At 42.9% G+C, this 17044-nt stretch overlaps 1 protein-coding gene across 1 annotated transcript in view; it reads right to left on the bottom strand.

The window, feature by feature from the left end:
• FGD6 (FYVE, RhoGEF and PH domain containing 6) overlaps positions 1 to 17044 on the bottom strand; it is a 99425-nt gene that overhangs the window by 57946 nt on the left and 24435 nt on the right. The window contains exon 2 of the mRNA XM_083182420.1: positions 13742 to 15863. Coding sequence (XP_083038546.1) covers positions 13742 to 15863 — 2122 coding nt within the window. The remainder of the gene's footprint in view (positions 1 to 13741; positions 15864 to 17044) is intronic.

Below are 17044 nucleotides of genomic sequence, written 5' to 3' on the forward strand. Positions count from 1 at the left end.
CATTCTAGCACCCGCCATCTTTGAAAACACATACAGTTCCTCTTTCCTGACTGGGGTGTCGCTGTCTGCTGTGGTGTTTCTAGCACAGGTTTGGTTTGTATATCAGTGCTGATGTACAGACCACGAAGGGGCAGATGTATGAACGTTCGTTATGGGGGAGAAGGGGTATTAGCGCACGTTATGTGCGCTGATACCGCTTCTCCCCCATGTATGAAGCAGCCAGCGTGCGGTACAGGACAGAGGCGCTATGCGCCCCTGTCCATATCGGCGCTGCTATCAAAATGATAGCAGGCCGAATGTATGAACGGTCAGCATCGCTGACCGTTCCGCACGAAGCCGGGTTTGGCTTCGCCAGCATCAGGCTGGCGAAGCCCTATCTAAACAGCAGGGACAGCGCTGTCCCTGCTGTTAGGTCTGGGCTGCGCTGGGGATCTCGCGTGAACAGCGAGATCCCGCGCAAGCCCAGTGCGGCCGGCCGGGGGACAGGAGATAGCGTATCAGTATTAACTGATGCGCTATCTCCAGAAAGGGACATCGCTGAAGGGGGGAGTTAACGCTCCCCCGCTTCGGCAGACAAGATGTTAATACATCTTGTCGATGTCCCTTCCTGCTTCGCCTCGCTATTGAGGCGAAGCAGGAAGTATCATAGCGGCGCGATAAGCGCTGCTATGATACATCTGCCCCACTGTTAGAAGCACTACAGCAGACAGTGACACCCAGGGCCGGCGCTACCCACTCAGCAGAGGATGCAAAGCAGGTAGGCGCCGTGCAGGAGAGGCGCCACTGTCCCTGCTCTGCATCCTCTGCTGTCCTCCGTGCCTGCCGGCTGCTGCTGCTGCGCCTGTCACACTTCATCACAGGCAGCAGCGCCGGAGGCACAGAGATCCCTCCTGGCTCATTATCAGATAGTCATCGGCAGGGTCTGAACGGGGGCGGAGCTACACGGACGGAGGGGGCGTGGCTACACGGACCAGAAGGGGCGGAGCTACAAGGGAGCAAGGCTGGCTGACTGAAGACACCAGGAAACAGGAGAGGATGAGCTGCCACCATTATAAAGTGTAAGTGTACTAATGTCGGCAACTGATGTGGGCACGTTTGTAGGCAGCACTACTAATGTCGGCAACTGTTGTGGGCACATATGTAGGCAGCGCTACTAATGTCGGCAACTGGTGTGGGCACGTATATAGGCAGCACTGCTAATGTCGGCAACTGGTGTGGGCACGCATATAGGCAACGCTACTAATGTCGGCAGTTGATGTGGGCATGTGTATAGGCAGCGCTACTAACGTCGGCAACTGGTGTGGGCACGTGTATAGGCAGCACTACTAATGTCGGCAACTGGTGTGGGCACGTCTATATGCAGCGCTACTAATGTCGGCAACTCGTATGGGCAAGTGTGTAGGCAGCGGTACTACTGTCGGCAACAGGTGTGGGCACGTGTAGAGGCAGCACTACTAATGTCAGCAACTGGTGTGGGCACGTGTAGATGCAGCGCTACTAATGTCGGCAACTGGTGTAGGCATGTGTACAGGCAGCGCTACTAAAGTCAGCAACTGGTGTAGGCACGTGTAGAGGCAGCACTACTAATATCAGCAACTGGTGTAGGCACGTGTAGAGGCAGCGGTACTAATGTCGGCAACTGGTGTAGCCATGTGTACAGCAGCACTACTAATGTCAGCAACTGGTGTGGGCATATGGTTACACAGTGCTACTACTGTCGGCAACTGGTGTGGGCACGTGTAGAGGCAGCGGTAATAATGTCGGCAACTGGTGTAGGCACGTGTAGAGGCAGCACTACTAATGTCGGCAACTGGTGTAGGCACGTGTAGAGGCAGCGGTACTAATGTCGGCAACTGGTGTAGGCACGTGTAGAGGCAGCGGTACTAATGTCAGCAACTGGTGTGGGCATATGGTTACACAGTGCTACTACTGTCGGCAACTGGTGTGGGCACTACGTATAAGCAGAGGTACTACTTTCAGGCAACTGGTGTGGGCATGTGTATAAGCAGAGCAACTACTTTTGGCAACTGGTGTGGGTGTTATGTATAAGCAGAGGTACTACTGTCAGCATCTGGAGTGGGTATATGGTTACACAGCGCTACTACTGTTGGCAAATGCTGTGGGCACTACTTGTAAGCAGAGCAACTACTTTTCGCAACTGGTGTGGGTGTTAAGAATAAGCAACGCTACAAATGTGGGCATCTGCAGGAGTACTCGGGGCATTATGTGTAGCATAATGTGTGTCAATATCATATGGGCATTATAGTGCATGGCATATTATGTAAGGGGAATTACAGTGTGTGGCATAATGTGTAATGGGCATTATGGTGTTCTGCATATTGTGCAAGGGGCATCATGATGTGTGGCATTACAAATAATGTGCATTACTGTGTGTGGTTACTATAATGTGTTATGGGCTTTGAGGTTTGAAGCATAATGTGTTATGGGGATTATGGTGTTTTTGGTACTTTGTGACCACGCCAATTCCCCTTGAAGCGCACTGTCCCTATTATTTCACACATGGCACCAAAATTGCTAGTTACAACACTGGTGCTGTGTTAGGTGAATAAGATTGTGCTACTGTGTGGTGTAATTTGGAGTGGGAGCATTATTGTGTGGCCACACCCCTCCCTTTGTAAAGTTTGGGTGGGCGCAATTTTTTAGTTTGCAGGAGGGCGCCGAACCCCCTAGCACCGGCCCTGGTGACACCCCAGGCAGGGAAGAGGAACTGCATGTGTTTTCAGAGATGGCGGGTGCTAGAGTGAACACTAGATATCCCAGGAAGGAATATGTATATTCTCTTGTTTTCTTGGTTATTGATGATCACACACGATACAGTGGTGTAACTATAAATTTTGCTCCCCCTCTGCCAATCAGTTGCTAAATAGGGGGCCCTTACAAACTTTTGCTATGGGGCCTACGAATATCTAGTTACGCCTCTGGTCAGACCCATACATGTCAATATATACATCATAGGACAGTGGTGCCAAACCTGGGGGTACGCTGCAGACCGGTTGGGGATATGTGAAAGTAAAATGGGTAATGGCAGACGAAGTCTCCCATTGCTGTGGGAAATGTCAGAATAGTGGAAGAAGTCTCCCGTTGCTGCGGAGACCAAATGCTCCACATCACTTCTATTAGCAGTCAGCTTAACATGCTTCACCGTCAGCAAGTTAAAAGCGACCAGCTACTGTGTGCCTTGCTCCATCAGTGCTATACAACGCAACAAACCATAACAGGGTTGGCTTGCCGAAGTGTGACTTTTTGTGTACTCGGGTGTTCGGGCATTTCTTGGGTTCAGGCGCTAAACTTCCCCCAGTGGGACCAGAAGTCAACGGATTGGCAGCTGGCAGGGGAGCCCCGGCAATCTGGCGTAGATCACCGATGAGGTGAGAGATGGGGGGAGGGTGCCAGGTAGGAGGGTGTGTGTACTCCCAGATGGTGGTGCACCAGTGGTGCACACCTACCTATCAGTGACATGCTCGAAAATTTTTCGGGAGAGCCTACTCCTGCAGCGCAGCCCAGCCCGGAAAATTTCCGAGCATACCACCGAAGTAGTTGATGACAGTTGTCAGCATGTTTATTAGAGACATAAAAAAAATAAAAGTTGCAATATATTTTAGATATTTGCCTACAAAAAAAACTATTTCATTCAATTATTAATAGTGCACCAACATATTCCATACTGTTAAAATAATTAACAATATTAACAAGACGTAGGCCTATGTACCACGAAAAAAAAATTGGTTGGCAACATTAGTTATGATAACTCCCCCAACTGAGCTCACAGTTATGCAAATATTGTTTTTGGAAACAGCTGTTTCCTAGCAAGAGAAGTGGAGAAGTAATAAAAATGAAGAATACTGGGACACTATATGAAGAGAGGGAGCTGGTTTCTGTTTCTTCAAGTAGCAGTAGTGTCCTACCTCATGCCCCTAAGGCAAATATACAGTTTGCTAAATATTGGTAAAATATTGACAAAACATTGCTCTAAACTATCTCCAGGCTCCCTGTCCAGTACCTCTGCTCCTCTGATGTACTCAACCTTCCAGTTCAAAGTCTCTTCTCCAAGGCTTGACACCCCAAATTAAAATAAATAAAACAATACCGGCAGTGTCATCAGGGCTGATTGGACAATTGCCGCCAACACATTTCAGATAGCAAAACTGCAGGAATGAAGTTCCCGGATTCCCTTTTCTTTCATATTCAAGCATCATAAAATAGACCACATCCTGTTACACAACTTTCAAACAAAGAGCATGTTTGATACCAAGTCCCAAATTATATAAATGTGTGTCATTATTCACCAAAATGATCAGAACTGCTTGCATAGTGACACGTTAAACTAAAGATATATTTGTGATGTTTACGTATTACTAATTCCTGGAATAAAAATAAAACCGGTTCATAATTAAAATTATGCCTTATTGTGGCTTATAAAATAACGGCCTATTGTAAATATTTTATTTATTATTAATTACCAGTTTCTTATATAGCGCACACATATTCCGCAGCGCTTTACAGAGAATATTTAAACATTCACATCCGTCCCTGCCCCAGTGGAGCTTAGAATCTATATTCCCCTACCACATGTACATGCACACACAGACACTCTAGGGTTAATTTTGTTGGGAGCCAATTAACCTACCTGTATATTTTTGGAATGTGGGAGGAAACCGGAGTACCCGGAGGAAACCCACGCAAGTAAGGGGAGAATATACAAACTCTGCACAGTTTGGGCCATTTTGAGAATAGAACCCATGACCTCAGCGCTGTGAGGCAGTAATGCTAACCATTACACCATTCGTACTGCCCCGTAAATAAATTCTAACAATAGCTGCAGGTGTTGTATGTGGGCATATTGGTGTGGCATTGTCATTGTACAGACAACTCCATTGAAATACACGAAGGAGAAACGGTATCAGATACCACTTCTCCCCCATATCAACATTTATCTACTCCTATTTATCATACGCAATGAGTTTTATTATTCACAACACGTTTTTACCCTGTAAATGCATGTAACTACAATAAGTCAGCCTTGGATGACCAAGTCTGTGGAGGTGATTAGGGGCTAATTTGCTCAAACTTCTTGAAAATGTGACTAATCTAGGTGACGGTGGGGGGCGTCAAAACGGCATTGGGGGGGGGGTATACGTTACATCGGTGGATTTCTTTGATGTTTCCACACAATCTATATGCACTATATGCAAGGAATTGAGGGGCAGACTTATTAAGCTCAGGCCAATCAGCTCTTAACTGTAAAGTAAGTTACAGGATTGGTTTGAAACATGACAGGTAGGAGCTGATTGGCCGGTGATAAAATCCAGACACTTTATCACATCACGAGCTTAATAAATCTACCCCACAATCCCTAGTTATTAGAAATTGGCTTTATTTCTTCAGACTGTGAACAAGTGTGTAAGGCAGAAAAGAGCTGTTGGCCTAGTTGAACAGAACTAAGGATTCAATCCAGTGGATAACTTACACACTGAAAACTCTTCCACTCGCTAGTGGTGGAGTCTCCACTCACCTTGTTTGAGCTGGAGACTAATACCAATAAGAGTACTTCCAAACATGATTTTGTTCCTTTAACCCCTACCTGGGCTTAATCACAATTTGGAGAGTAATTTTGAACCCAATTCTACGGTCTATTTTTGAATATATGGCAACAAATTTTTGAACACCCCAGTGGAAGTCCTTCTGAGCAAATCTTTTCAGGTGACTTGTCTTTTGTAAAATTGGGATAAAAAAAAGACATGACAAGGTTTACACACTAGGGACAAAACACAAAATATATGTTATTGCTGTTGATAACGTGGCATTTTAAATGAGATATAAAGTAAACAAGTTTTAGGGGGGTATGCAATCCCCATCACTATTTTGGATGCCATGGGCACCTATGCAATGCTGTCTTAGCTGACAGCATTTTAGAGGCAGATAGACAGAACGGGCCAGACTTTAAAAGCTGTCGTCCCCGTTTTGTTGTTAACGGTCGTGAATCTCGACAATCCACGGCCATTTACGCGGTCACACCCCCTTTTCTCAGATCGCCAAGTGGGACATTGAATCTCGCCTGGCGATATGCTGTCAAGCAAAACAAAAACGGGCCAGGGTCACGGCTGTCGGGACGGATCGACAGTCGTGACCCTTAAGGTACTATTAGATTACTGTCATTTTGGGTACCCAAGAGAAAAAATAAAACAGGTTGGTCATTTAAAATTGCCTTTAAATTTTTTTTATTTTTTTTTTGAATAAAATTGTAAAACATTTAATCCACTTGAAGCACTCCCATTTCTATTGATTTATCATCTACAGTATTTGTGATCCTTGTAGGCAAGTGATTGCAGCCACTCTTATGTAATAGGTGCACATTCCTATTTATTTGGTGACTAATCCACCATTAACCAGTGAGAATTTATGATATAGTGCAGTATTGCCATTTTTATTGGAATATATATTAGTCTAATGTTCTATTTCTTGAATGTTTTACTTTGTTTGGGATAATTACATAAAAACATAAAGTACTGTAAGCGACTGTATACAGATATTTGGCATCCTTTGCATTAATTGTAAATCAGTATAATTCTAAACTGTTCCTATAATATCAGTTTGTACGCGAATATTAACGACCATGTTTTAGAATGACTTGTTCCATTTTCCACACTAAACTGTAGAAACAAAGCATCTCCTATAACCCAACCAGTCTGGGACCCTGGTGTGTTTGGATAATTAGGTTTACTACATGTAACACAGTTAAAATGCGGAAACTCTATGTATCCATATCTAATAAAGAGCTATTAGGAGACCCAAAATAATTAGTTCACCATCAACAGGACAACGTGACTTGTAAAATGCATAACACAGTTCTACATTCAGCAGATGTTTCCTCTCATGTGACCAGTTCACTCACTGTGAACTTGGCTTATTGGGCGATTACCAATTTTGAGCTTTCCATCAGGAGAAATACAATTATATTCTTTAGAGTGTAATATAGCACAATAAAAAAATCCATTTACAATAAATAACAATTAATCCTACATAATAAAAAGATAATGCTGCTCCTCACCTCTATTGTGGTGGTTGTTTTTGTTTCACACTGGTGGCCAATAGATGGGGCATGACAGCACTTCAAGTTTTGATTCATTCAAGCACAAACACCCCCCCCCCCCCCACACACACACACACACAAAGTGATGACTGACTGTATAGTACATACATTATATAAGCCGTTATTACTCAAAAAGGCATCATGGCAAAAGCCATCATCAACAAAATGGACCCAAGTGTAAAGCCTGTGGTGAATACCATAAAGAATATAATGTACCTGACACCAGTATTACAAATGTAATTATTTAAGAATAGAATTTTGTGGCTTGTATCAAGGAGAACTGCTGCTAAACCATGAGAATTCTGAATCTGGCCTTACAAGGAAATGCCTCACCTACTCTAGTGACATTGCCGGTCAGTGTTCTCAGCTGGTGATTCCAGAAATATCATTGAGTTACTTGTAGGCAATTACTTTCCCCAGCCATTTCAAAAATGAAGTAAAGATTCACATCAAAAGTACATGTCAGTTTAATTTGCAGGCGCTATAACACTTGTGTAAGTTGCACACTGATGAGGATGATAATAATGACTTGATATAATTGGTTGCATAGGTGTTAAACACACCCATTTATTTATAGAAACACAGTATACTGTGTTGTAAAAGTCACTTCACACTGCACTGAACACTTGTTTTATACAAAATTAGTAAAATGCTTTAGTTTAGACTATTGGTTCATATTCTCTTAAATATTTGTTTTGTAATTTGTGTGTTTGTCTGGTATTCATTCTGATACTGTTGGACTTATCTGGACGAAACCAATGCGAGGTGGCTTGATTGGGTCCAGATTAGGTTCACGGCCACAAAGACCACCAATCACGACCCTATGAGGATTCCAGGGGTCCAAAAAGAAGTCCGGCCACAACACAAAGTGGGTCTGGGAAGCAACATATAGCAAAGTTGCATAACATAGAGGGTAGAGGACATGAGGTTTAAGAAAAAGAAATGTGCTGAGATCCGGGAGCTAACCAGAGAGGTGTACGAAGGGCACACCAAGGGCATGGGTCTGGTATGCATTCGGACACTGTTTGACCGAATGGATGAAACCAACAAGAGATGGCTTCACTGGGTCCAGATTAGGTTCTCTACCACTAAGACCCATAAACCCGACCCCATGGGGGTCTTGGGGCCAAAAAAGGGATCCGGCCACTACACAAAGTGGGTGAGGGAAGCAAGCTATGGCAAAGTTGTATAACATAGAGGGGGTAGAGGACATGGGGTTTAAGAAAAAAAAATATGGTCAGATCCAGGAGTCGACCACAGAAAGGTGTAAGCCGGGCACACCGTGGGCATGGGGAGCATGTTCAGGGCCTCTTCACTGCCTTCTGAAAGAGAGTTTTATACCTTTGCTGCCCTGACCATAAAAAAAAACTTTCCTTTTAAGGGTATGGAATCTTCTCTCAAGCATGCCCATATGTCCTAATCTCCAACCTCAAAGCAAAGAGGTTGCCCGATAGTTCAGTGTAATACCCTCTGATGTATTGCCCATCTCTGGACTTTTTCCAGTAGAGTGCCAGGATTACAATTTTCTTTCCTAGTTTGCATACGCCTTTTTATACAAGCTGGTATTCTGTTGGCCTTCCTGGCTGATCCAGGACACTGTGCACTGCACCCCAGTTTGTTATCTATTAGGACTCCTACTGTAGGTCCTTTTCCATTTCCCTAATTCTACCCCATTAAGGAAATAAATTGCACACACGTTATGCCTCCCGAGATGCATAACCTCACATTTATCTATACTGAACCTAATTTTCCATTTGTCTGCCCATTTATCTTATTTATTTAAATCCATCTGTAGCATGGAGACATACTCGACCTTTCTAATCACCCTACACAATTTTGTGTCATCTGCAAACATGGATACTCTATGTCATTAATGAATATGTTGAACAGAAGAGGCCCTAGAACCGTGCCATATGGTACCCCCACTTAGTACTGGTATCCAGCCATTTACAACCACTCTCTGTTCTCTATCCTGCAGCCAGATTCTTACCCAGCTACAAATTCCCTAGTCCCACTTCCCACCTCCATGTTATTAATCATTCTCAATGTCAAAGGTCTGTGCAAATTCCAGGTGCACCACGTCTAGAGCATTGGCCAAGATTCCACTGATTATTTTATTCGCCTCTAGGTGTTCCTGGCTACAGTAGTATAGAATAGTAGTGATACATACAGATATACAGAAACAGTAGTTTCTACATAATTTCATGGAAAATGGAGTATGATTAATATGGCCCTTGGTGAGGTATCAAGAAGTGATACATAATGAACTGGTCATGTATTCAGGATTGCAGATGTGCTCTAGCAGTCTAAAATGCTGTAACACAAGCCATGGAGTGATCACAGTACTGAAGCGCTCATATCTTATTGTAGGAAAAGTATTTCTTCTTCAAAACTATCATTATATGTCCACATTTAGGGTGAAATTGAATAGGACGAGAGATTCAGAAAGTGAGAGATTTGGTAAGAAATCTCCAGGGTTTTTTTTTAAGCGGCAATCATTCACACTGCAAAATCAATCTGATTTTGCAGTGCAAGTGATTGCCGGTTTTAGAAAAAAATGGCGATTTCATACCAAATCTCTCACTTTCTGAATCTCTCGTCCTATTCAATTTCCCCCTTAGATTGAATTTTTATTATCTTCCTTACAAGCAATAATGCATTCCAGTTCTCATATGTGCTAACAAATCGGAAAAAAAAAGCGGTGAAAAAAAGCAAACACTGTAAAACATATAGTTATCTTTGGAATCATGTCAGCTGACAGAGCTTCCTAAATGGCACAGCAGAACAAACTGGCAGAATGAGGAAATTTACAGTACACTTGGGATCCAACACAAAATGCATTTGTCTACAGTCAAAACACAAGAATGAGAAGCAGGCAATAGAGGCAAAACCTGAGACAGTTTAATATGTAGAACCACAACATGGTGACTTGATGTCTACTACTTAGGATAAAGTGACCAGATTACTTCAAGATCATATTGAGATTATACTTCTTTCATTATTGCTCAATATATGGAAATATCAGACCAATGTGCCCTTTGATATCTCAATACTGTATGTGTGGGAAGCACTGGAATTTGGGAGGTCTCCCGTACTTACTGACACATTACTTGATCACAAGATATACACATACTTGATTTCGGATATCTTTTTTTTTTTTTTTTTACAGGCACAGAAGCAATATAGCTGATATGTAAGCTATATTTCTTTGGAGAAATTATGTGATTTGAGTAACTGCAGTTTAATATATTCAGTAGTTTGTATGCTCTCAATGTAATACATATAAAGTCAAGACTGCATTGAAAAAAAATACGGTTTTGCTCCAATTTTTTGGCCAGTTTTGCTTTATTAAATATGGCAGCTTTCAATTGGCCAAAATCACAGCAAAAAAAGACAGCAAAGGAAACAAAACAATGCTTTAGAAATTTCTCCCTAAGATAGTTTGGTATACGGTCCCTAGGTCAACCACAGGAAGGTCGACATTTAATAGGTCGACCACTGAAGCTTAACAGGCCTTAGGGCGACACCCTCAAAATGTTGATATGGCTTTAGGTAGTCAGGGCCATTAGGTTGACACAAGCATTATGTCGTATTGGGGATGGTCGATAGTCAAAAGGTCCACATGGTTTTCCACTGTTTTTTCGAGCCAACATGTGCAGACATAGCATCCACTAGGGCGTGGTGGGAAAAAAAAATAGTGTACCGAGTGTAGCGAGGCGCCGTGCCCAAAGCATGGCGAGTGCAGCAAGGGGATGCAGTGCACCGATACAGTGTCCATGACGACTATGTCGATATACGGGACAAAAACTTGTGAAAAACTCATGTCAACCTTTTGACTGTTGACCTTCCCCATGTCAACCTAATGACCCTTTCAACCAAAACCCATTTGGACCTTTTCAGGGTATTGACCTAAGGCGTGACAACCTTTAGTGGTCGACCTAATGATCCCAACCAGATTGTTGTACTTGTGGTGTTTATAGCACTATTTGTTTGAGATCGCTTGAAGTATATCTCAAAACTTGTTACCTGTAACTCTTGTTTTGTGTCTGTTCTACTCATAAAGGTGCATTGCTGTTCTCCAGTAAGGAACCACAAAGAGTTTGATACAGACTATGGTGTCACATATGCAGTAACTAGGTGATTCATCGCTCCCTAGGGGCGCTCTTCACACCGGCGTAAGGGGCTGCGCCCCCTTAATTTGTGAACGTTTGTATTGTCAGAAATATGGTTAGAATTGTATGAAAGATGGCCTGTATTGTAACTTGAGTTATAGGTGAAATGTGTTAAATAGAGAGCATATGATGTGGAAGGGGTGTGTTTTGTTTTGTTTAATTAAAAAGCGGTTACAGAGTAAGATGTACATTGATAGTGTGGAGGGTACAGTGACATTTGTGGGTGTGGGTGGGGGGTGTGCGTGCGTGTTGTTGAGGTGGGGGTGTGTGTGTGTGCAATAGTATAGTAGGGTGTTTTTGAGTCAGCAGCTCCCCACTGGCGGAGGTCACGACACAGGAAAACAGGAGGCTGGGTAGTGATAGGGGTGTGTGGGCATAAGGGGGACTAAAGAGGAGGGTGGGGGACACTTCTGCCAGTGGGTGAGGGTCCAGCGTGGGAGTACAGGAGTACAGGAAGGTGGCCCTGAGTCAGTGTCTCTTCCTACTGGGTGGGAGTTAGGGTGCATGAGAGCAGGAGGCTGGGCTATAAGGCATGATAGGGGAATGTGGGCAACACTGGAGATATTGTCACGGGGGTAAGTGAAATGCGGGAGCGGGGTCGCGGGGGTCCGCTGGGGGGTGTAATTGCTGGAAGGGGGTCAGGGGGGTCTGCAAATTGCGGGAGGGGGGGTGTGCTGGGATCCGCGATTAGCGGGAGGGTGGGAGGGGGCGCGGGGGTTTGAATCGTGGGAAGGGGGGTCCCGCGAATTGCGGGAGGGGGTCGTGGGGGTCGGGGGGGGTGGAGGAGTAATGGTGGATGGTGGCTGTGGAGTAATGGTGGATGGTGGGCGTGTACTGTAGCCCTGGCTGGGCGGGGGGAGGTGATGTCAAGGGGGTGGAACGTTATACACATGAAAACGCATAAAACACTGGTCTTTTCCCTAGGGGGGGCGGGTTTGTGTATGCCGCTGGGCGGGAACGTTATCTACAAAGGGGATGAGTGACAGATCTGGCTAAATATATAAGAGATATCATTCTCTAAGGAATGTAACAATTCTGGACAGCGCTGATGGTTCGACATATGAGATCCTGGGTACACATTAGAACGATGTATAAATGGCGGGTGAGACTGTCCTTCATATACATTTAACTTCTACAGTTGTTGTGGGCCGACGGCGCTAGCAACTGTGGGCACCCGCATATTGGGCATACACACTGAGCAATATTTGCTCAGAAACTACATATTGTGCTAATATCGCTCCAGTGTGTACCTGGCTTAACTTAACTTATTCAAACACAACAAAATGACTGCTATTTTCTTAAAATACAATATCTTCAGTAAAGAGGAGAATTGCATACAAACATTTCACGTGGTGAACATAGAAATACACTTATGGTTCAGATTTCAGTGTATTGAAAGTGTCCTTGTGCATCACATATGCCACTCATTCAGGACACTGCAACAGATCTTTATTTGTAGCTTCTGTCAAGCATGTTGATGTTCTCAGACTAGTTTTATGAGAAGAATTGATTAAGAATATCTGTGTACATTCTGTATATCTTATGCAAATACTCTAATAGATTTATATTCTGCTGTTTCAATGAATAAAAGTAAAAAAAAAAAAAAAAAAGAATATCAGTCACTCATCTGAGAATTTCAACATTGCCATCAGAGCACTTGTGGAACAATACAGAGCTTGCCTTTGATGTTAGAATTTGGAACTAATTTGACAGGTGTGGTATGGCGGTCCAACAGGGGGGATCCAGACGGCGGAATCCCAACTGCTGGTGTTCCGACAGGGGGGCGAGGGCAAAGAAGCACCCTGTAGGCTAGCTGCGCTCGCCACGCTGCAGGCTTGCTACAGGTTATATTCTCCCTCTATGGGGGTCGGGGTCGTGGACCCCCACAAGGGAGAATAGCCCCTGTGATTCGGGATCCCCCCGTTGGAGCACCAGCAGTCAGGATTCCGATGCCGGGATACTGACCGCCGGGATCCCCTTGTCGCGCAGTCATCCAGCACCCAATTTGACAGCAGATAATAACCACTTCATCCAACTAGTTCTGGTGCAGCACTACTTCAATGTTGGTGCTATTGTCACATGCCAGCTTTTAAACACTGGAGAGATGAGACCTATTTTATTATAGCAAAATGAAGCAGTCTCTAAACTATCTCGTAACATAACTTTTTAAATGTATCTGTTCAAAGCAATGTGAAGGACAAAGCATCAAGCAAGGGTGGAGGGAATCATGATTTTCAAAACAGTACTAATAAAGTTTATTAGAAAATATTGATTATATGTAATTCATTAACCATCTATCTTTTTTCATTTGAAAACTCATTATTGTACAGTATATACAATATCTCTGATTAACATAGCAGACTATTGCAATATAAATGTGCATTTATTTCTAAATCTAAGCAGAAATATTGACTTTTGTATTAGAAAAGTGTGATGCAAGAGTAAGTACAGATCTTACCTGTGACTTGCATGAATAGTAGCTTCTACTGGGTCTTCCACCTCATAAATTGTAGCATCGCAATCACTTACATCTGAAACTAAAGTGAATGGCAAATTTTCATATTCTGGGATTTCTTCATAGTGACAAATATTTTCATATTCTGGAATATCAGCATGGGATGTGTCCATTGAAGATTCCACCTGCGGCCTCGGGGTGGAAAGACAATTCTCATCTAGAGACACGGACGTTGGGTTGTTTACAATATTGACATCATTCTTATTTTTCTGTCTTTTCTTAGACACAGGACTAAAAGATTCAACAGATTGTTCTTTTCCTGGTTTCATCTTTTTCCCTAAGGTTGGAGATGTAGAGTGTCCCGTACAAGAAAACATATCAGACGTGACACTGTCTGCTGACAGGCTGCCTCGAGACAGAAATTTCTGAAAGTCACTTTTTATGATACAGACAGACAATTTCAAGTTAAGAAACTTCTTAAAGGAGTTTTTTTTAGGACTATCACTGGTGGGATTTTCTATTCTATTCATATCAACTGATGACAAGGACTTCGCCCTAGGCTTGGTGATGGGACTTGGGATTTCATTACTTGAAGTAATTTTTAATGACTCTGGACTACCGAAAAAAGGTAAAATGGGATGATGTAACTTCCATGCTGGTTTTTCAGAAGTTGATAATTGTCTGGAAGATACCCCCTCATCCCTTGCAGTACCGTATGAAGCACCTTCGTATATTTTCTCCTCTGAAACAGCCTTTTTGAGCAGGCCAGCTGCAGGTAAACTGTATCTCTGTGGCTTCTTTGGCGCAACTCTAGGAGAGCTTCCAGCCAGTGCATTGGGAGTATTATTTTTCTCTGCGGCTACATTATTAATAGGCAACTGCTGTTCATAAATAAGTTTCAGTTGTTTAGGTAAACTCATGGACTGTGCGCTACACCTTTTAAAGTTGCTATTTTCACCTGACATACTTGCATTTTCTTCTTCTACATCATATGAATTCAATGCAGTCTTTGTATCACCATGAACATCTCCATTACTATTTGTACTACTGTCCTCATACATACAGTTGGAATTGGAAACAAGCTGGTCCTTTTGGTCTGGCAAATTAGCTGTAAAACATTTACCAGACAAATCATTTTCATTTTGTCCATGTTGAATATTTTTTTGTGCATTTCTAGATGAAGACACATGTTCCTCTTTACTTTCTACGGCGCTATCCACACAATCTTGCCGCACCAGACATTGTGCACGCAGCTTCCGTGGTTTCGGAACTGGAAGGGATTTATGTGGAGGGGGAGCCCGTGAAAGAATTCCAGGTATTCCATTGCCTTCTGTAGCTAAAGGATCATGACTAAGTGATAGGCCATTGCTTTCTTTCACATTGTTCGTGGTTTCTGGATCTGAATGAGGCATAACACTCTGTGAAGGGCAGTCAATTGATTCAATATAGCCTTTTGGGGTACTTGTAGATCCATCAGACTTTGATAAAAGCCCATCAGAACCAGCAATAATACTGTAACCATCTGTCTTATTGCCCTTGTCGTAGTTCCCTTGTTTGCACGTATAACCATTGACAAAGACATTCTGAGTTGTAACATCCTGGTTATCTAAACTACTGCCCTTCAAAATAACTTGGCTTGCTTTTTGTAATTTTGCCTGCTGACCGCAAGGCTTTCGTCTAGCTCTAACACATGGAATTGGTTGTCCGCATATTTTCATGTTTTCTACATTCTCCAGTTGTTCTATTGCCTTGTGGGTTTTATGGAAGCAGTCTCCATTTCCATGCTTTTGATCACAGTCACAATGGCAGGAGCATGGTAAAATTATATACGTGGAATGGTCATTATTGGCTGATAATTCGTGGTTGCAAATAAAGTTTTCCAAGCAGGAGCCTTTGTTTTCTTCTTTGTTTAAGCTATTTGATTTTAAAGAACAATGTGGCCTATCTTCTGGTACTGATGAACTTTTAAGGACTTTTGGCTTTGGAGCAATTGTTGGTTTTGATTTCTTTGAAACTTGTACCATTTTGGACTGAACAATGTCTGGCTTGGGTGCAATCGGTGGTGGGCTAGGTTTGAAACCCAGTACATGTTTTGGTTTAGGGGCGACTGGAGGTTTCTTAATATCTGTTGGTAAAAACAAAAACAAAAATTATAATATTGAAAGTTATTAGGGACAATTATTGTTTTTTTTTTTATATAACTTCACCCATGATATCTAGTAACCGAGTTAAAACATTGTAAAGGAAAACAAGTGGAAGTACTCTACAAACACTTTCATAATTGCATCAAAAGGCCCCAATATACTAGAGCGATATGGCCCCTTTCTACACAATTTCGACTCATCGAGTCAATAAAGAGTGTGAAAACATCCCAGCATGCCTTGCTAAAATTTTGCTATTTGGCCATGCAAAAAGAGATGCATGGCATGCTGAGATGTGTAGTTCAACAACAGCTGGCGTGCCAAGGTAAGCCGTGATGGCTTATAACATATATTCTCAATGCCCAAACCATGAAATAGCATACCATACCATACACATGGCCAGCACATAAGAAAACTTTCCAGAAAATAACAGAATTCAAGTTGCGGATTGGTCAACGTTTCAGAGGACCATTTAATTCTCCTACATTAAGACATTAAAATATATAAATATATAACAAATAACAAACCATTGACACTATCACTGTTGACAACTCGACAATCCACCCTACCGCACAAGCTCGTTGCCTAAGGGTCATCCTCGACTCTGAACTGTCCTTTTTTCCCCACATTCAATCTGTCTCCAAATCATGTTACATGCATCTAAAAAACATATCCAAAATACGACCCTATCTCACACAAGACACTACTAAATCTCATATCCATGCACTCATTATATCCCGCATTGATTATTGCAATAGTCTCCTAACTGGTCTTTCCAAGAACAGACTCTCCCCACTGCAATCAATTTTAAATGCTGCTGCTAGGCTGGTCTTCCTTGTAAGACGCTCATCGTCTGCTGTTCCGCTCTGCCAGTCCCTCCATTGGTTGTCTGTATCTTACCGTATTCAATATAAAACCCTCTTGCTAGCATATAAAGCTATTAACCATACTGCACCAGCATATATCTCGTTACTTATAACAAAATATCTCCCATCTCGCTCGCTCAGCTCTTCACAAGATCTGCGTCTCTCTTCTGCACGGATCACTAGCTCCCATTCACTAGTACAGGACTTTCATCGGGCTGCTCCCATCCTATTGAACGCCCTTCCACGCACAATAAGACTCTCCACTAGCCTCCAAACTTTCAAGCGTTCCCTGAAAACTC

This window comes from Crinia signifera, chromosome 4 (genome assembly GCF_055691185.1).
Source record: "Crinia signifera chromosome 4, ASM5569118v1, whole genome shotgun sequence".
NCBI classification, from domain to species: Eukaryota; Metazoa; Chordata; class Amphibia; order Anura; family Myobatrachidae; genus Crinia; species Crinia signifera.